The sequence below is a fragment of the Medicago truncatula genome, chromosome 2 (genome assembly GCF_003473485.1).
Source record: "Medicago truncatula cultivar Jemalong A17 chromosome 2, MtrunA17r5.0-ANR, whole genome shotgun sequence".
NCBI classification, from domain to species: Eukaryota; Viridiplantae; Streptophyta; class Magnoliopsida; order Fabales; family Fabaceae; genus Medicago; species Medicago truncatula.
In genome coordinates, this window is record NC_053043.1 from 41,558,373 (window position 1) to 41,580,289 (window position 21,917).

At 30.5% G+C, this 21,917-nt stretch overlaps 2 protein-coding genes across 2 annotated transcripts; both read left to right on the plus strand.

Annotated features, from left to right (window-relative positions):
- The first annotated feature begins 5,333 nt into the window (after window positions 1-5,333).
- LOC25487442 (protein UPSTREAM OF FLC) lies at window positions 5,334-10,029 on the plus strand. Its single transcript, XM_013609385.3, has 6 exons — window positions 5,334-5,934; window positions 6,266-6,335; window positions 6,761-6,876; window positions 6,983-7,862; window positions 9,206-9,469; window positions 9,625-10,029. The coding sequence occupies exons 1-6, from the start codon at window positions 5,742-5,744 to the stop codon at window positions 9,695-9,697; spliced, it is 1,596 nt and encodes a 531-aa protein (XP_013464839.2). The 5' UTR covers window positions 5,334-5,741; the 3' UTR covers window positions 9,698-10,029.
- Window positions 10,030-19,678: 9,649 nt separating this feature from the next.
- LOC25487443 (transcription factor FER-LIKE IRON DEFICIENCY-INDUCED TRANSCRIPTION FACTOR) lies at window positions 19,679-21,532 on the plus strand. Its single transcript, XM_013609386.2, has 4 exons — window positions 19,679-20,198; window positions 20,436-20,621; window positions 20,893-21,066; window positions 21,171-21,532. The coding sequence occupies exons 1-4, from the start codon at window positions 19,716-19,718 to the stop codon at window positions 21,267-21,269; spliced, it is 942 nt and encodes a 313-aa protein (XP_013464840.1). The 5' UTR covers window positions 19,679-19,715; the 3' UTR covers window positions 21,270-21,532.
- Window positions 21,533-21,917: the final 385 nt, after the last annotated feature.

Sequence of the window (21,917 nt, forward strand, 5' to 3'; positions counted from 1 at the left end):
CACTAATAATATAATGTTGGGTAATTCATGGTAGAATTTTCTAGAAGGCAAGCGAATATAGTGACCCATAAACTAGCTAGGGAGGCTATAATATCCGGCTAAACCTCATGTGTTTGAGTTGATATCAGATTGAATTGTTACTGCTATTATAAATGATACACACACCCCACACTAATTAATTGCTTAAAACATTATGCATACTCCACCTTGTAAAGGATTTGGCTATCCAATTTGAAATTGACAGTGCAGATAATTTAATTATGATTGTGACATGCAATGTGAGCCAATTAATCTGAAATCAATGACCAAGTTCGACTAATGTATGTCATTGCATGTTTTTTCACACTGCAACGAATCGCATCCTGTGATAATAAGAAAACACAATACGTACACATGCAGCCCTACAAGCCCAATATGTAGCAGCATAGACAATACAATGATTTGGAATTATAGTACTCACAGATATGCACCCGCCAACATGTGGGAATGTTGATGTTCTTTACGAACAAATATTCAAAACACACCCTCAAATAAGGGACATGAACCATCTCTATATTTGGACTCTCATAATTACCGACATAATCACATAATTAGTTTGAGAGTTTAAATTTTCTTTGAAATTTTGGTTTGAGGGCATTTCAATGTCTTTCATTGATGCGTCGGGAAACACTATCTCTAAAGCCCTTTCTAATGTTACTGTATATGTCATATCTCTTTGTACTTTGGTATGCTCGTAACAATGCTTGTTTTGAAGGAAGAAATCTTGAAGCTGTGAATATTGTCCAAAAAACTTGGAATATTATTGAAGATTAAATATAAAGGACTTGTGAATACTCATGTTGACGTGGAGTCAACTATTTCTATATCTCTCTAGCAAAGTTTACTTTGTTTCAATTGAGATTTTGTTTTGATTGAAATCTGTATTTGTATTTTTTTTTTTTGTCGCAACCGATTTGATGCATGTGTAAATTAGCTTTTACTTTAACGATACATACTAAATTCTTAGTTTGAGTCAACTAATTAAATGTATATATGTGCAAAATATAAATCTTAATTGCTATTCTAAAAAGTATTTGATATACATTACTTATGAATCTTCAATCATGTGAGAAATATTCAAAATCCAGTCAAACTTCAACATGATGTGCATGTTTGCCCTTTGGAGAAGGGAGTCTTAATGTCATAAACCATCGTCGGGTCCTTGTTGGTTTAGTTGCGTTGAACGTGGGCAACTGGTATGATAGATAGTAAAGGACTTGCAAGCTTATGTATCTACACTTGAAAATGCATACATACCCCACGATTATAATGACTCTAACCCTATGACGCATGGATATGATACAGACATCGGACACGACACGTACACTAACATGTCAATATCATTGATAATTTAAGAAATTTACATAATTAAATGTAATTATATGTGGTGGTATCGTATTGGTATCAGACGTACGCGACACGTGTCCAACGTCAGGACACGGCTAATTCGAAGAGTGTATGTTCTTCATAGCTCTAACCTAAGCAAAACTAGGTCCCTGAATGGTACAAGAACAATATGATCATTTTTCTTAATCATATAAATAATTATGCACTTATTTATACAAATGCTTAATTAGAGTTTAAATTATTTGAGTCTCCAAATTGAACTCTGATACTCTCATAAGATGCTTTGAAAGTAGGAAAATATAGACTGATGAATTTATTTATGGGCCATTGTTAAGCAGAGTTTGTTATGAGTTTTATGTCTTGATCAATCGGGCATATGCATATCAAATTTAATTCATACACTATGCACGAAATGTTATTAATGCTAGGGCAAGGTTCATGTGTAATTGAAAAATGCCAGATATTAGGGGTCCAGCAGGGTACATATATAGTAATATGTATATAGTAGTACATTAATATATGTATCACTTAAAATAGTACTATTTGAGTAAAAATAATAAGAGGAATAATAATGTATACAACCACTAATTCAGCTTTATAGCGCTAAATTTGAGTAAAAGACAAATAATAGCATCTTCGTTTACCTTGATGGGAAGAGTACGTATGTATTTGTGTATTAATTTTATCAACATCAATGCTGTAATTTGCAAGCAAGGATAAATGTCCACTTGCTTGATTGAATCCATGTGGTGGATTCACATTTCCTTTTTTGGTGTAACCTCTGATTTTTAGGAGAAAGAAACTATAATAGTTTGGAGTTTCGTAGATGTAAGTAAAGTCGACTAAGTGGTGTTTCACCCAACAATCGAATTTAAATTTTTTAAAATAATTGATCACTTGATGGAGTTCATTTAATCATCTTAGGCAAATTTGTTTGGTTATGTGGTGGAGTTACTAACTTTGCCACTGTACATTAACCGATTTACTTGGCATGAACCAATTTTAATAGTAACTTAATTACTCACATAAATATTCGTCCGTGCTATACTTGGCTTGTATCTAAACCCTTGAGACATCAATCAATATCCTTTTAAATGTCGATATAAACAAGTTTAAAATACTTTTGTTGGAGTTGGGGTTTAGATAATTAAAACAATATAAATGCATAATGATTGAGCCGGTTTGTTACAAAATAAAATTTCTAAAAAAATTTCTTGTTTTAATTTTTTAAAAACTTATGTTCATTTTAAATTTCTAACAAAGAGATACATGTAGTGAACATTTGTGTTGGAGATAAAGTGAAAAGCAAATTAAGAATAATGCATTTTCAAAGATAACCAAAATAATATTTTGACATTTTCAAATTTTTGTAAATGCTAGATTTCTTTCAAATATTATAAAAGAAAATATTGGACAAATTATTCTCCTATGTTTATTAGTTTAAATGAAAAATAAAAATAGGAACCTTGAGAAGGAAACCATCCAAATTCAAAAAAAGCAACGTTTGTAGTCAAAATTTACTTATTTTCAAAGTTAAACTCAATCTCGCAACCACTAGTGTGGCAACTATACGTGAATGTGTGAGTTTTTTTTTTTTTTTTTTTTTTTTTTTGTGGTGGTTGGGGTTTGAACCCCGAACCTTGCATATATTAATGCATTGTTCTTACCAACTGAGCTAAGCTCACGAGGACGTAAATGTGTGAGATTGCGAATGCATGCAAGGAATCCAATATTTTCTTTTATATCATTCAAACCAAATTCTACTAAGCTTATGTTTGTTTCATATTTTAAGCAATTATAATTGATTATAGAGGTGTGAAATTGATTTTAACATATTTAATTTCTTTCGAGCATAGTGGTTGTTTGTTTTCACAATAAAACTAATGTTTAACGCACGCCTAAATGAAAGCTACAAAATGTAACTTCTAAAAATCACCGCAAAATGTGCATTGGGACTATTAGAGAGGCTAAACCAAAAATATATAATTGTTTTTATTTTTTTCTACAAAATTGATTATAACTTGAATTTAAGATTTATGCATTAGGCCAACACATATATATACAAATGTTTTACCATTCAAACTAAATTCTAAGTGAGTGTTTGTTGGTAGGATCCATGTAAATGTGCATTCACACGAAAGCTACAAAATAGCATAGATTCTTACAAGAGCATTGCTATTTATTTATGCATAGAGTTTTTATCAAGAATTTATAAGAAAAGGTTTCAATCAATTAAATTTATTATTTAGCGGAAATCAAAGGAGGTAATGGTGTGTAATTAAGGAAATGTGTTAACAAATATACTATCTTAAAATTTTCTTAGTGTGTGTTTGGTTCAGCTTTTGATATAATTGATTCTGATAGAACTGACTCTGATAGAATTGATTATGACATAATTGATTTTGAGAGAATTGATTTATGTTTGGATACAATAATGCAGAATTGTTTAAACAAACTGAATGTTGTTTGGATAGTTTTTATTAAAATTGCTTTTGAATGTATAATTACTAAAATGGACATAGCTAAATTCAAGTAAATGTGCTTAATCGAATGTATATGTAGATCAATACTAAATGTAGATATATTATTTAATTTAAATAAATAAATTTTCTATATATTAATTTAAAACATAAAAAATACGATCATTAAACTAATTTTTTTTACAAAATATTTGTTCATATATTTTATATTTTTTGATAAAATATATTTAAGTTAAATAATACTAGAGTTAGTTGCCAAAAATGATAAAATATAGCGTAAAAGAAATGTAAAAGAAAAAATACAGTAAATTTGAATGGGGACACCGTAAAGAGAAATGCAAAATTTGGTAAGACGACTATAAACATTTTTCGGGGGCTAATTTGGTTCGTTAAGTTTTCTAATTAAATATGATTCATCAAATTAAATTACAAAGCAAAAAGAAGGAGAATTGATAAAGGGCAATAAAGAAAAATAATAGGTTGTAATAATCAAAATAGAAAATTTAATGTAGAATTGATTCTAGAAAAGCTAGAAGTTAGGATTTGTAGTTTTAAGGATAATTGCTTTTGGATGATAGAATCAATTCTTAAAAGTCAAACCAAACACCATTAAAAACTCAATTTTTCACTTTTGAAGGTTGTAGAATCACAACTTGGTATTGAAAAGCCAAACCAAACAGGCTTTTAATAAATTTTGTCACTGTATCTATCATTTCCTTTCCTATAATCTCATGGAATACTCACTGGAACACAAGAGAATAACCAAATAGATGTAAAACCAAACAAACAATAAATGGTTTGGTTCGTCTAATTTAACCGACGATGACTATATTGTTGAACTAAACATCTAATTTTTAATAAAAAAACATACACTTGTGCGTGTGAGTTTCAATCGAAAAATTGTCAGATCTACAAATAAGAACCAAAACATAACCAACTAGATATAGAACCAAACAAGCAATAAATTGTTTAGTTCATCTAATTTAACTAACAAATGCATATATTTCTGAACTATACATCTAAGTTTGAATCAAAACATACATTTATGTATGTGTGTATGTGAATTTGAATCGGTAATTATCATGTCTTTTTTTTTAGGTGATGGCCGAAATTTGAACCCCAAACCTTACATATATTATGCATTTGTCTCTACCAACTAAACTAACCTCACGATGACGATAATTGTCATCTCTACCTATAAGAAAAGAATCTACTAAATTGACTTTTAAAATAAAACAAAATAGCCAAACAAATTGTTGGGGGACACTACACTTCTCTCAAATTCAAACTTCAAGTCAATTTTTTAAAACATTAATGTTCTTCACAGCTGTACTCTAGTTGAAAAAAAGACATAAAAAAACTAAAATATTGGTGTCAGTAAAAGCAGTAAAAAGGTCAAAAGCAAAAACAAAGTACAAAGAAGAGTAAAACCAAGTTGTTTAAACCTTTGTAACTGTGTACATCAAAATCAAATCAACCAAAACAAAACATTACCGCGAAATAAGGAACCAGCTATTCAGTTTCACTTCACTTCCCTGTCTTGTCTTTTTTCCATTTCCAACACTTTTGAAAGTTTCATAATTTCCTCAACCAAACAAAACCAACACATGGATACTTAATTTCCCTTTTAAAGCTCTTTCCTTTATTGTTTTTTATTACCACCCTTTTTACAGTTGAACATTTTTCACCATATTAAAAGGGTTGTAAGATCTTGTTTTGTTTTTGTATTGTGGTGGAGAATTCACATACCCTTTGAAGTTTTTGATGAAATTGTGGAATAAAGTTTGAACTTTTAGCAAGTTTTTGTGAAGTTGTGGAAGAAAGTTTGAATTTTTTGCTGTGGGTTGTTTTGATTTTTGAATTGTGAGTGTTGGAATGGAAGCTAGGGTGAAAAAGTATAGGCAGCAATTGAGTCCTGAGAGGTCCAAAGTATGGAAGGAAAAGCCTCCAAAGTATTACAAGAATAGGAAGGTTCCTGTTGTTTACTATCTTTGCAGGAATAGACAGCTTGAACATCCTCATTTCATGGAGGTTCCTATTTCATCACCTGATGGTTTGTTCTTGAGAGGTAAGAATTCTAAAATTCAACACTTTTTTGGGATTTTTTAGACCTTGTTTGAGTAAATAGCTTAATTCAGCTCTTATAGCATAAGTGTTTATCATATAAGTGATTTTGTATAAGCTATTTGTATACCAAAAGATAAAATAAAGTCAAATTGTTTTCGTATAAGCTAATTTGTCATGAAAAGTTTATGAAAATAAACTGAAAATAGTTTATGGACATGTTAGTTGTTTCCATAAGTTCCCCCAATTATGCCGGTAGATAAGATCAAATTAGTCAATCCGAACAAATCCCGCAGTTGTTTGTGTTTTTTAAGGATTGTTATGTTTGTGTGCAGATGTGATTCATAAACTTGATGCTTTGAGAGGTAGGGGCATGGCTGACTTGTATTCATGGTCTTGCAAGAGGTGAGGAATTTGTTTTATTTACTATCTCTTATTGGTGTTCAATTTTGTATGGTGAGAAACAAAAAGAATGATTTTGAGACTTAATAGAGATTGTGCTAGTCGTGGTTTTAGGTTGCGGTCGCAGTTATGGTTACACTAGAACCTATGTATTGTGCAAAATGCAAACGGTATGGTCGAAATTACGGCTGTGATGTCGTTGTTGAGACCTCAAAATCGTTTACACTGGACCTCAATCAATTTGAAACCATGATACTAGTCGTTTTTTTCTCTTTTGAATTCTAGGATAGTCAAGGAAGTTTAAAGGTTATTACTATAGTTGGATGATGTAATCAAGTTTGTTAGTCTTTATCTTGTTGTTTTACAAAGTCGCGAAATTGTTTGTGCAGTTATGTAATCTTGTCTGTTTATTATGTTATGTAATGTAGAAGCTACAAGAATGGATATGTGTGGCATGACCTTAGTGAAGATGATCTAATTCTACCTGCACATGGTAATGAGTATGTCCTCAAAGGCTCCGAGCTGTTTTGCGAATCAAATTCAGGTCAATAATAATATTTTGCTTCTTGTTTTGTTTATCTATCTTGATCACACTCGTGTTTGTACTAAATCTTACTCGTTGTAAATTTTGTACTAAATTTAACTCGCAGACCGTTTTAGTCCAATTAGCAATGTGAAACTACAGAGCCTAAAGCGGTTGCCAGAACCAGTTTCATGTCGGAGCCATGACGAGGTTTCATCTTCTTCTTCAAGCATGAATGAAAGAGAGGGTAGAAACTCTCAAGAAGATGAGATTTCACCAAGACAACATACCGGTTCCTCTGATATTTCTCCAGAGTCTAGTGATGGAAAGAGCGACTCTCAAAGTTTACCATTGACAGAATACAAAATCTACAAAACCGATCGATTGGCTGATGCTTCGACTCAAACCGAAGAATGTGCTGCCAAACATCAAAGTCAAACACATAAAACTTGTACTAGAGGTGTATCAACCGAGGATAGATCATCAGAATCTGAATGTAATGACATATGTGAAACTCAAGCGGGACACGTGAAAGACGGTTCAGAAATCTGTAGTGATGTTGTTTCTCCGCCTTTCTCGAATTCGAGCCCATCGTCTTCTGGAGGGAAGACCGAAACTTTGGAATCCCTTATTAGAGCTGATGCAAGCAGAATGAACAGCTTTAGGATCCTAGAAGAGCAGGGTATTCAAATGCAAGCTAGTACAAGATTGAAGGCCTCAAATTTGCTGATGCAATTGATCTCGTGCGGGTCTATATCGGTGAAAAACCATAGTCTTGACCTTATTCCTTCCTATAAGGCTAGATTTTCACATTCTAAATTCCCCTCCCCATTGTTCTCAAGTTCTGTTATGTTGGGGGAATTAGACTGCATAGGAGGGAATCCGAAGGTGACGAGCCTTAGGATGGACGACAAAGAGTATTTTAGTGGGAGCTTAGTCGAGTCTAAAATGGCAATGGAAGATGGACATAATGTTCTCAAACGCTCTTCTTCTTTCAATGCGGAGAGGTAGGTTTTGCTTTCAACTTTTCTTTTTGCAAGTTTCAACAGAACAATAGGATTTATTTTTTGCATATATTTTTTCTTTAATTAGTGACTAATGATGGATTAGGCTAAATAAACAGATAGGTTGTGCTATAGTATGAAGGTGGAAAATGCTTGAATTTGGTGTTTTTTTTATTGAGCTTTACTTTATGATGAGTAGGAATGAACATGGTATTTTAGGGTTTACAACACTCACACACACTGCGCACCAACCACTTGCGCTGGACTCCGGGGGATTGAATTTGATGTTTAGAGTTTTCATCATAAACGAAAAATTTCCTGATTGAACCACTCATTAAATTAATGATTTCATTGTTACAAAATCAAATCTCAGATGCAATGACTAAACTCTGCAGCTCTACTTTCTATCCCTTTAATCACTTTGTCAGTTCTGAATTTGTTTTACAGTAAAAAGATTCTATAATATGCCCTAGAGAATGTCTTTATATTTCTTTTTGCAGGTTGCTTTTTAAAGCTAAACAATATTTCATGAAAAATAAGTGCTTTAAAATGCTTGTTTAAAGCTAAACAATTTTTTTATAGTAAGTAGGTACTTTAATATGCTTGCTTACATCTTAATTAATGTGTGTATGACAACATGTCTAAAGGAGATAAGGGAGTTTCATTGCTTTATTTTGAATATATCATTATAAAGGGGAAACATAGATTTCATTTTAGAACTTCCAATATCAGACAGTAACACATTCCACAAAGGGAAATAAAAGTAAGCAATGAAAAAGAAGAAAAGTAAAAAGCTAAATAAATGGAGATTTAGATTCTCTTGTGTTTTTATTTTTTTTCCCATCTCATGTATACATGTGGAATGATAGAGATAGCTAGCATTTATCATTAGCTTTTATAGCTTCTTTTGAAACAATGTTGGAGATAATGCCAAAATTTGATGATATAGTTGGCAGCACTGGCAGTTGATATGGAAACCAACCTTATGAAACTAAGGCCCTGTTTGGACAAACAGGTTAATTAATCACTTACATAAAGCATAAGAGTTTATCATGTAAATGCTTATGTATAAGCTTTTTCATGTAAGTTGTATGATGTTTTCATAAGCTATCCGGAAGAGCCTATGGAAATTAGCTGAAAACAACTTATTGATTATGGAAATAAGCTAAACATTCTCACAAGTGATTCATCAATCCTTTAATTTCAATGAGTAAGCTCACATGTTACTGAAAATGGCTTAGGATCAAGAATTATTGTGGCTAACTTTGTGGTTTCATGTTTTATAGTATTGCAATTGATTTGTGTGTTTCGTCATCACATCCTTGCCAATCTTTCATCTGTAACAGAACCAGTGCACAAACGTATAGGACAAGTAAGGAGTTGAAATCACAAAACATGGTGGAATCATCCTCGGGAAACTCAAAATGCAATTCACGGTCGGTTATGACTTCTTCAACGACCAAATCGCCACCAAGTGAATTCAGTAGATCTCCTATTTCTGATGGATCAAGAAGCTCTCGAGATAGAACTAATGACTCAGGCATAAGGCAAAAACAATCTACGAGGCTAGACTCATTTAGAGACGAGAAGGTGGTCCAAATCGAAGAAAGTTAAGTGTTAACTTCGTCCTTTTTCCCTACTTCTATTATTGATACATTGTTAAATCATGGTTTTAAGCTGCGGTTTCGAACCACAGTTTAGAACAATGGTTGAAATACCTTATGTTCTCAGTCATTGATTGACAAGTTTGATTTTATTTCAACAGGCTTGCTTCGGGAGCTCGGGTTATAATCCAATCTAAACCATCTCCCAGCACAACACCTTATTATAGCTCTTAAAAATTAATGTTTCATTTCAGAGTTTTTTTTGCTTTTGGTGAAATGCAACATGTGGTGTGTATTTGTGTATGTGTGTGTATGCATATGTGTGTAGGTTCACGTGATATATTCTATATTCTATAATCTACCAAGTGAAAAATGTTGTGACATAGACATAGTCACTGCAAAAGGGACTAAAGTGAAGGTGTGGTCCTAATGGTCCACTACTCTTTTTGTAAAAATCTTGTGTGCTTGTTATAGGCACTGCCAACTGAAATCAAGTGATTGCACACAATCTTTTTGTAACTACAGATACTATATACTTTTGAATCTGCTGTTTTGTTTGTTTCAAATTGTTGTCTGCAACTTTGTTTGCATTCTCTATATTAAGATCAAGAACTTTGTTGTTCACATATTAAAGAAGGCTAAAACACATTTGTAAAAAACTTAAATACTCTTCGGCAGTTAACTGCCGCTGGATTGGAAATCATCGGTAGTTAACAACCGCCAGATTACATTTCCTCGGCAGTTAGGTGCCGATGTGTCCATGTTGTGATTTTTAACAGAACTTCACATTTGTTCATTTTAATGTCCTCCAAAGTCAATAAATAAGGAAACAAAAACGACAAAATATGCGATTAAATAGAAAAAGAAAACTATAAAGCAAAAAAGGAAATAATCATATTTGGCACTTACCTAATTTATGACTATATTGTTTTAGTTTTTTAAGAGGAGTAGTGATGTTGGAGAAGGTTGTCATAACATTGTATATTCGAACACCTTCTCCGACATCACCACTCATCTTATAAATTGTTTACACCTCTAAACTACATTCATTTATAAATTCATAAACTACACATGCAATCATCAGAATGTCAATTCATACATAAATCCTAACCACATGCAAACTATTAAAATTAACAAAAATAAACCTACATAAACTAACATTATGATTACAAATGATTAATACTACTTGTGGTTTTGTGGAGATGATTGACTTGATTTTTGTCAAAATGGAATTGAAGAGGATGGGAGGAAATATGGATGGTTTTTTATTTTTTAAGTAATTGATGCATTATGTTCAGTATATGTGCAGGACGTATCAGCAGTTAATTGCCGAAGGAAATTTCGGTAGTCAACTCTCCAGTTGATACTATCGGTAATTAACTATCGAGAGGTCTTTTAAGTCATTTTCAAGTGTATTTTAGCCTTGTTTGAAGTGTCAAAATCAATTTTCTAAGATCAAAAGCCGACGAGAAATCCAAGATGGAATTATGTTCTCCAATAACCGCCCCAAGGTCATACCCGCAAGCAAGCCCTAAAAACCTCTTGATACACTCCCTACATATCCATTTAGATCCCCTCATAGAAAAACTTTTTCTCCTAGTGGTATATCCTGAAATAAATCTTCTAACTCCTCCCAAAACATTAGTTCAAGGTGTTATGCTAACTCAACCTGAGGTGCAGAAGAACTAATATCATGTTGCGCTATAAATTTTAGGGCTACGAATCGATCTCCTATCTTCTTTATCTCCACAATTTACTTCTTCTACCCCTTGTCAACAATAATTCTTACTTCATATCTCGACTCCAACCTATACCTATGGCCACCCGTAACCAAATTATTTTCATGTACCGAGTCTTTATATCTACAAGCATACTATGGCTAGAATTGTTTTTTAGCACTTTTCTTACTTTTTTTTTGTCTTCAAGTACCATCATTGCATCTATTATCGTCAAGGCTTTAATAATTGAATCTTTTCCACCAATTTCTTGACATATTTCTTTGTTTTCCCTATAATTTAAAATAAAACAAATGGTAGTAAAATAGTACTAAAAACACACTAAAAATACTAAGTTATTAAATAAAATAAAGCTATAAAAATAGATATAAAAATCATGTTATCAAAGAAGTCACATGTGTATCTCTTAATTAAGAAAGTTCTGTTTTTCTTTGTTTTTGTGGTGGTTGCTCTCATTGTGTTGGTTGCTTCTTATATATTATTAATAAGATTTCTTTTATATTCCTTGTTAAAAAAAAAAGATTTCTTTTATATTCTCTTACCATATAGTATTTCTATACTCTAGAGGCGGTCCCTAAACTATTTTAAAAAAAATAATAATAAATAAGCCTTTAAAAAATTTATAACTTGGGTCCTAAAGCTATCAATATTGTCATCACTAGGTCTCCTTTAAAAAAATATTGTCATTAGGTCTATGAACTAAAAAGCATTTAATTGAGTTTTTTGAAATTTTAAATAATTTATAATATATTCCTCATAAACTTTTAAACAATTTGTTATAATGTTCGCTAACTTTTAAATAACATAAAATTAGATCACGAGTCCAAGAAACAGCTCAGTGATTAGCGTTTTTTTTTTTTTTTTTTTTTTCATTTTTCAATTTATTTAAAAAAAATTAGGTCTTGAATATAAGGATCTAGTCACAAATTATTTAAAAGTTTAGGACCTAAACAAATACATTTAAATTTAAGAATTTTATTACAAGTTATTGATGAATCATTACATTGAGACTTGATATGAATTTTTTTAATTTATAGATTTGTCAACAAGTTTAAGACTTTTAGAGTCATTAAACTTGGAAAAATTAATAATGAAACTGAAAAACAAAGCGAGGGTTGACTTAGCTTAGTGATGCAAAAGAATAGAATGATAAGAATGGTCCATGCTGTTGCACCAGTCCTCAAATAATGAAACATTGATAAATTAAATTAAATTATGTTATTTTATTTGTAAAATATGCTCTCGGTTGTTTTTAGAAGAAACTCATAAAAGATACAAAACTGATTTATAATTCTTTGAAGCTCCACAAAGAGGACCAAATTGAAGAAAATTATCTGAAAGACGCACCATATGAACCGTGTCAAAATCTATCCATTGTGAAACCAAAGCCGAAATTGTAATTAAAAAATCACACCGCATAAATCAATCCACATGCTCGTAGCAATTGCACCCTCCCACACAAAATTTTGTATTGTTTTGAAGGAATATGATTTTGAAGCAATTGCCAAGCAAATAAGCTTATTTTCGAAGAAAACTTCTTATGTCAAATCATGTTATTATAACAAATTCATGATTTGTTATGATGTACTTACACTTTAGGGTCCGTTTGGTTCGAGAGTTTTGGAGGGGAGGGGAGGGAAGGGGCGGGGAGATTTTTAATTTGAAGTGTTTGGTTCAATTTTTAGAAGGGAAGGGAAGGGGAGGGGAGGGGAGCAAATCTCTTTAAAATTTTATTGCATTGCCATAATTATCCTTAAATTAATTTCAAATCTCAATATTAACCTTGTAACAACTTTTATTATTATTAGATTATATTATTTTTGTAACAATCTTATTATTATTATTAGGTTATCTTATTCTTGTAACAATTATTATTATTATTTTGTTATATTTTCCTTGTAACAATTTTTATTATTATATAGTCTACCACTCTTATTTGTTAGATGTACAAACCGCTCTTACTACTACTTTGTTGTTGTCAACGACTGCTTGAGGCTTCCTCCAAAGTGAATTGTGAGTAATTTCATCATCTCATTGTCTATATCGTAGTATTATTATTTAAGATAAAATAGCGGCTTAGATGTGTGCTTGTCTTTGTCAGTTTCTGAAATCGTAAAAACAAACAGTTTCTTTTATTTAATTAAGTTTAAGGGTAAAATAGTAAAATACTGTTAAAATCCCTCCCCTCCCCTTGTGAACCAAACACACTTTTAATTAAAAATATCTTCCCTCCACTCCCCTCCGTAAAAATCCCTCCCATCCCCTCCTAATTCTCGAACCAAACGGACCCTTAAACTCTAAAGTGAGAGTTGCTCACTTTAGAGAAGTCGGATTCAAGTTTTCACCGTCACTTAGTTGTAATTAATCTAGGTATAAGAACATGTGGGACACGCTAGATGAATTCTCCTCTCCCGATCAAATTTTTCATACGCAAACGCCGAAGATCGAACCATAACCATTTGTTTAAGGAGCTCAAATTATTTAACTTTTAAATCAATCTATTGTTGGTTTACGACTTCTATCTCTTTTTATTGATAAAATGGAAAAATGTCACTTGTAATGTTTGGTCATTTGAATTTGAAATCTTTTACCCGTGGGTCGTGGTAATATGAGATGGATTTCTGATCTTATTTCTGAGAAATAAAAAATTGAGAAGATGGGCCAAGGCACGTGTCAGCATCACTCAAACTGTTGTCTCACACGCCCCTTTTCGTGCCATGCATGTTTTTCATTTTCAAGCACATGCATGCATTTATCTTACTTTAATTTAATTCAATTCCATTATAGGACCAATTTATATCAAACTAATTATTATGATTGTTCATCAACATTTTTTCTACTTCGATTTTCATTTCTCTCAGAAAGAGATTATTATTATCCTCCGTAAGCGTAGTTCAGTTGGTAGGTATGGATATTACATTTTATATGTTAGAGTTCGAACCCCAAACACTCTACTTCTTCACAATTAAATTGTATGAGTTTTAGCTAATAGGACAAAAAAAAAAAAGTTTTTTTTTTTTTTTTTAACAAGAATCACATATTTGTATTGCTTTTTCTTTTATTTTATTTAAATTAGTTTTCAACCAACATTAATGTGTTTGTTTTTCCATTTTTATCGATAATTTTAGTAGAAATTGTAAACTTGATCTTTTTTTTCCTTCCTAACCATCTGATTTTTAGGGGAAATATGTTATATTAATTTGAAGTTGAGCTAAGAGGTATTTAAAATCTGATAAAAAATTGTTGCACACGTGAAACTTAGGTTTGCGTGAACTATTCATCGTTGGTGGAGTTCATTAACTACTTGATCTCAATTGCTTGGTTTGTTAAATTTTATCTGATTATATTTAAAAACTAAATTATTTTTTCGTATGAATCGGGTATCTTCTACATGCAACTGCGTAGATTAATCCCTCAAGTCAGGTAGGACCACAATGAATAAAAAAGCTTCCGCTCAAGAGATTTAACACTAATGCTTGATTGGTAACGAATAGTAAAATGATTAAAAAAAACAGAGTTGAAGTGAATGGTAAAATTATAAGAAAAAATGTTGTACCAAAACTTAATATATTTCTTTAAATAAAAGTGTAGATATTTTAAAAAATTATTTATTTACTTAAATAAAGAAAAAAATGTAAATAAAATAATATATGCTATATATAAAGAGAATACATAGTTTTGGGTTGGTGTCAATAAAAATATATAGTTTAAGCAAATTTGACTATAAGAATGTTATTTTGTTGGTGTCAATAAAAAATATAAGAATTTATATTATATTTATTATATTGTTGATATCATTGAAAAAAAAAATATATAGTTTGTTACAATGTGAAACTGTATAATATATTTTTTTTAATTATGAAAATTTATAACATATATATATATATATATATATATATATATATATATATATATATAAATTTAATCAAAATAAAAATAATTTTAATCAAAATTTCATTGAAAATATAGTTCATAATTTATACGCATTAGCACAATAAAATGAACGGACAGATAAACACACAATGTCTGTATTAATATATGTAAAAAGATTTAAATTGTAAAGGAAAAAAATCAAATTAAAAGGAAATTGTGTGCGTGCACATGTTTTTTTGTTTCTCCCTCTTTTGTGGTTTTCTATGATTTTTTTCATCGAAGTATAACGTTTTATTCAGCATTGTGGTTTATGTTCTTTGGTGTTTGTCTGATCGCTTTGATTTTGTTACATTTATACATATTTTGTTTTATGTTATTAACATGAATAACGACGTTTCTTATAAAAAAGAAATGAATAACAAAATTGTCCTTTCAAAAAAGAAATGAATAGCAATGTTGTGAAATTGATCATATACGTTCACCTCCACATCTTTGTTTTTCTTCTTTACTCTTTGTTTTTTGAATCGTTATTGTTAAAAAGACTTTGATCTCATCCTAAAAACTAACTTAAAGGATAAAAATATTCAAACATATTTATACACTCAACAATCTGAAAAACTAAGTATTGTAAGACTAATAACGACTACAAACAAGTTCAATAATTAAATATTTCTATTAGCAAAGCTAAATTATATTCGAAATAGTATTGTTCCTAAAGATAGACATCTCTTTTATCATGGTTGGATAGCTTCTTATCTAGTCCTTTGTTTGTTAGACCATGATTAGTTGGTTAATTAGGATACAATTGAAAAACTAAATTATGTTGTAAAAATAGTGGGCGCTGATGTCAGATTAGATTCTCCAGAAAAAAAATATAGTATATTAAAAAATAATTGTCACTATCCGGGTCTTCATTACTCTTCAATCATTTGGTACATGGTCAGTTATTTACGCTCACAATTGACAGTTTAGAACTCATATTTTATACATGTATATATCTTTCCATGACGAATAAGTGATTCTTTTTTGTTAATAATAATGAGTAAGTGAATATTGTTAAGTAAGTTGGCTTGTTCCTTCATAAAAAAAAAGTAAGTTGGCATGCTTTAATTAACTTGTATAAATCAATACAATAATAAAAGAGTAATGATATTTATACAACCATCTTATAATCTTTTAAGATTGTCAAATACTAATATTGTAGTAGTAAGTATCATCTATGTTAGTTTCACACAGTTATCCCAATTATGCATGCAATGTAAGTACATTTTTTACACGAATATCCAACTCTACATCTCATTTGATATGGATAATTGTAAAAATATATTAAAAATTAGGGTCATGTTAATCGGTGCTTCTAGGGCACTAGTTAAGAAGTTAAAAGTAGAAAGAAAAAAAATATATAATTGGCATTGAAAAAACAACTTTTTAACTTTTAAAACATAGAATACACAATTTTCAAGGAAATATTTCCTTTAATAATTCCTTAACCAGTGCCCCGGAGGCACCGGTTAACATTTCCCTAAAAATTATGACAAAGTAACATATTTCTATCAATGAAGATGATTCCAAAATGAGTCGTGGACTAATGCTATCTTTTAGACATTTTGTGGCAATTATCAAAATTGTTCAAGTCGACTATCAATTCTCGATATCTTCAAGATAAAACAATTCAGTATAAATTATATCAAGCTCTCACTATACTATAAGATCTGTTCAAGAATTGCACCCCTCAAATATAAAAGAAGCCACTCAGCAAGTTATAAAAAAAAAACATTATAAGCTTGTGAAAAAATATTGTTACCTAACAATTTTATTTTGATCTTATGAACTTATAAGCTATAAGTTATCCGTTATATGCCCAAAATTTTATATTGTCATACAATGTTGATCTTTTTCACGGAGATGTTCATTGAACGTAGAAGATTCCAATCTTGTCACACCATCATTACATTTTTTTCTTCAAACTTTTGTGTCTATCTTTTTACAAATGGAGTTGTAAGTACAAAGATTCTACCGATGTTTAATAATGAATAATCTTCATAAAAAACCCTATAGGATACACAACATGGATTTTCATCTGTCAATCGATTTATTTTCATACACAATGGTCAGAGATCAAACTATTAATTACTTATTTAAGAGGTTTAAATATTTCACCACTTGTTACCAAAAAAAAAATTAATGATAATTCCAACTAATGTTAGTCATAGACAAATCTCATATTTCTTTCAAATTAGGTTACACTTTGATTTCTATCATATCCGGAGCCACGTCTTAATGGATGTAAGAGTTTGGGAGAGGGGTTATAAGTTCCTATGTTATAAGCACAAAGTTTTTATTACCGTTTAATAATGATTAATCTTTGTTGAAAAAATTTATGAGACACACAAGGTGGATTCTTCTCTTTTTCAATCAAATTTTCCCTAAATAAATGAATAAGATGTTACCCTAACTTTTTATATTAAATGTGAGGGATTTCATTTTTTTAGGAGATGGATATCAATATTTTCCAACTTGATTCCATTCACACTATATAGTAGTATGTATATTATAGTGAGATCACAACGTGGTGTAAAAAAAAGAGACCACACAAGTTATTTATTCCAAAATCCGAACAAGAAATTGCAAGTCCATCATGATCAGAAAATGACCCTTACAAACAATGAGCTAGGTCCACAAAAAAAAAGGATGACCTAGGTAGTGACGTTTGGCTTTTAATTTTTTAATAAGCAAAAAATTAATTAAAACAAATATAGCTAAACTTGGCACAGATGCAGAAAGATGAGCTAGACACAAGTTGAACATTGCATGCTCATGCAGAGGCCCTCTCAGTTATTTTTTGTTTAAATAAATTTTTATATATATGGATAAACCATGAGGGAATCAAATCCTACCTTCACTGGTTCAACCTTTTCTTTTCTTTTTCTTTTTTGACGGACCAGATCAACCTTTTCTAGAGCTGTATAAAAACATATATATTATAAAGCCAAACAGCATGATGTGTTTGTATATTTTATCAAAAATTAAAAAATAAAGTGATATGTAGTAATGTTTATAGAAAAAATGTGATATGTGTTGTATAAACTTGTATCAAAAAGAATGTTTATTTAATGATAATTGTCATAACTTATACACTTACATCAAGCAACAGATGAAAGTTAGATAGGATAATATTAATTTATTTATGTTAATGTATGTTTCAAAGACATGAATTTTAGAATTTCAAAAGGGAATAATGTCTTCCTCCAAAAAAAAAAAAAAAAAAAGGGAATAATGTCTTCAATTCACCATTCTTGAAATTCAATTGAATTGCAAACATCCAATATATATACCAAATGCTCTATATCTTTGAAGCTACTTTAAAGATCTATCTCATATGAATACGTTGGCCACAAGCATCTTTTACCAAACCTTGGAAGTACACTTACTAACCGAATACTAATTGATCATGACCGTCCTATATATAGTTATAACTAAATATGATGCCGATTATTTTATATAAGAAAATAGAATAATGCATTCAATACTTCTATAAAAAAAAATAAAAAAATAATCAACAATGAATTGGTTTAAGTGATAAAGGTCTTAAACTCTTTAAGATAATCAGAGGTTCGATCATCGACTCTTAGATATAAAAAGTATTTTCTTGCAGAAAAGAACACTTAACATAAAAAAAAATCACGCATTTGATCGGTTATACTATCAAATCAAGGCAATGCATGCTTAAAACGTAAATTATGTAATCTTAATTCTTAATCCACAAGTTCATGTAGATTATTAGGTTCAAGGCCACTATCTATAAACTCTTTCCAAATCATATTTATTTTCAAAGTGAAATTTGAGTTTTTCTTGATACATTCTCTTACACTATTGGATTTTGTATGTAGATATATTTGGTAGTCCGAATGTATAGACGTCTATAATATCATATCAAACTTTTATATATAATTTGTCCTTACAAAAACGAGTGAGATGTAATTACTCTTTATAGACTATGCATGCGTTTGATTTACTAAAAAAATGAAGGACATTACAATTTCAGTTATGCACTCTTTGGTTTGTAAAACTATATCTATGAAAGGACAAATTGGAGGCAAGGGACAAGTCAAAAACTGAAATTCTTATTCCTCACTAAACCACTCTGCAATTTTTTGTCCCACGTACAAGTTGTCTAAAATACCATAATATCCTTTTGTCCATAAAAATTTGTATAAGACCAAAAATTATTTAATACCATCAAAATTTGTCATATGTTGTTCTAACTTGTATTGTATTGTTGTGTTTAGTGTTTACTTTTTAGCATATCAAACACACCCTACCCTATGTGAGACTTACTTTTTTTTTTTTATACAGATTTTTTTTGACAAAACTTTCCCACTATAGGTAGGGAATCCACATCCAGCTATGTATTTGTACTTATTTTAATCTAGATAACTTATTTATCACCTTTTCAAGAAAGGTAACTAATTAACTAATTATCAAATTTAAAATAACGGACCTCGACCAGAGCAATACATTAACTGAAACTTATCTTATTCCATTCACACCAAAACTATCTAGATATATTAATTAAGAATTATGTTAATAAATTCTATTTATATTACTATTAGACCTCTCAACTCTATCCAAGTTAATCCACCATGGACTCATCACTAGACAACACCAATAACTTTGAGCTGCATGACTTCATTGACGATCCAAACTTTGATCAATTTATCGATTTAATTCGAGGTGAGCATGAAGATGCAATATCTAACTTTGGTTCTGACCTTATCAATGATTGCTTCATTGATAATAATATTAACCAACTTCTTTCAATTCCTCCAAATCCATTATTTGATCACAACAACAATATTATTAATAATAATGTTGTTAATGAGTATAATCCAAGCCCTACAACAATTGGCTCCTTCTCTTGTTATGATGGAGTGATTAAAGGAGAAGGAGAAAATGATGGAGGTGGTTCTTCTGCAACAACAACGACAACGACAACCACGATCGATGATGCCAACCCTAGGGCTAAAACTGATAGGTCCAAGACTCTCATTTCTGAGAGAAGGAGGAGAGGCAGGATGAAGGATAAGCTTTATGCATTGCGTTCTTTGGTTCCCAACATTACAAAGGTAATTAGTATCCTTTTTCAATTAATTTCGAACTCTATAACTCCTGCATAAAACTCATTTAGTATCCCTTAATCTGCCAATGTAAAGTTGCAAAGATATGATTTTGGTTAAACATTTATAGATATATATTTTTTTTTTGCACTAGAGGTTAGGGTTGCTATTTTTAAGTTTTGAATAAGATATGCTTGATATTAATTTGAGGATGAAAAATGTAATGTAATATATATCCACGTGCAGATGGATAAGGCTTCTATAATTGGAGATGCAGTATCATATGTGCATGACCTTCAAGCACAAGCTAGGAAGTTAAATGCTGAGGTTTCAGGGCTTGAAACATCTTTATCAGTGTCTGAAAATTATCAAGGATCAATTAGTAACACCATTAATGTTCAAAGCCATCCAATTTGCAAGAAAATTATCCAGGTTTAATTTGTTTAATTTTTCATTTCACATTCTTGTTTTTCTTTTAGATCCAAGTTATAATTTCATGAGTCTATAAACCCATATAATAAAGAAAAAACTTACTCAAACTCTAAACCTTATCTTAGACCAACATTTTTTTCTTAACGGCAAAATTTATTAAATAATCAGTCTCTGCACAAGACAAACAGAGACAGATAAAATAGAAAACTACAAACAAATGACGTCGTATATAGGCGGAACAATTTTAACCGTTGTGCATTATGATATGTAGGTGGAGATGTTTCAAGTGGAGGAAAGAGGTTATTATGCAAAAATATTGTGCAATAAAGGAGAAGGAGTAGCTGCTTCATTGTACAAGGCTCTTGAGTCTCTTGCAAATTTCAATGTCCAAAACTCAAACTTAGCTACAGTTTGTGACACTTTTCTACTTACATTTACACTGAATGTAAGTTATTATTACCCTCTTCCGTTAATTCATTGATTAATGATTAGGGTTATTGATGTTTTTGCTTAAAGATTAATTAGTCATTGTTGGGTTGAAAAATATAGGTAAACGGTTCTGAACCAGAAATGAACCTTCAAAATTTGAAGCTATGGGTGGCTGGTGCTCTTTTGAACCAAGGCTTTGAATTCATGCCATCATTTTGAGCCACTGCATGAAGTTTTCTACGTGAAGAGATTTCTAATTTAGTTGCTAATTAAGTTTTGGTGTGTTCCTCACTTTATTTTTTGGAAGAAGTTTGTCACTTTACTTATAGAGTATTAAATTTTGATGTCTCTAATTTAAATCCTTAATTCAAGTTTTTTTAATATTGATATATGTCTCGGTCACCGACCAAATTGATGTTTCGGTGGAATGACTAAATTTGTTGATATTTTTTTTGTATGAATTGTATTTCTTCCTCGTGCAACTTAAACCCAACTAATATCTTTAAGTGTTGATCTTTCAAAAAAATCTCTTAATGCTGGATGCGAACTTAAAATCACTAGATAAACGAGTAAATGAGCATGCTTGTCTCTCGGAATTGTAAGAATCGAACACTTTAAATTAAATTTGTAAAATAGAAAATTATTTGCAAATTTCAAAAATGTAAATTGATCAACCCATATAAACACTATATACTAGTGGTGCATTGTATTTGTCTAGAAATGAATAATAATAATGAGAAATCCCTCTATTTACGCGGAGTTACCTAACATTGATTCCTAATGCATCAAAAATAACTCTGTGTCTAAACTAACGAGTTGTTAGACATAAAATCATTGGTTGAATTTATTCTATCATTTCATAATTAT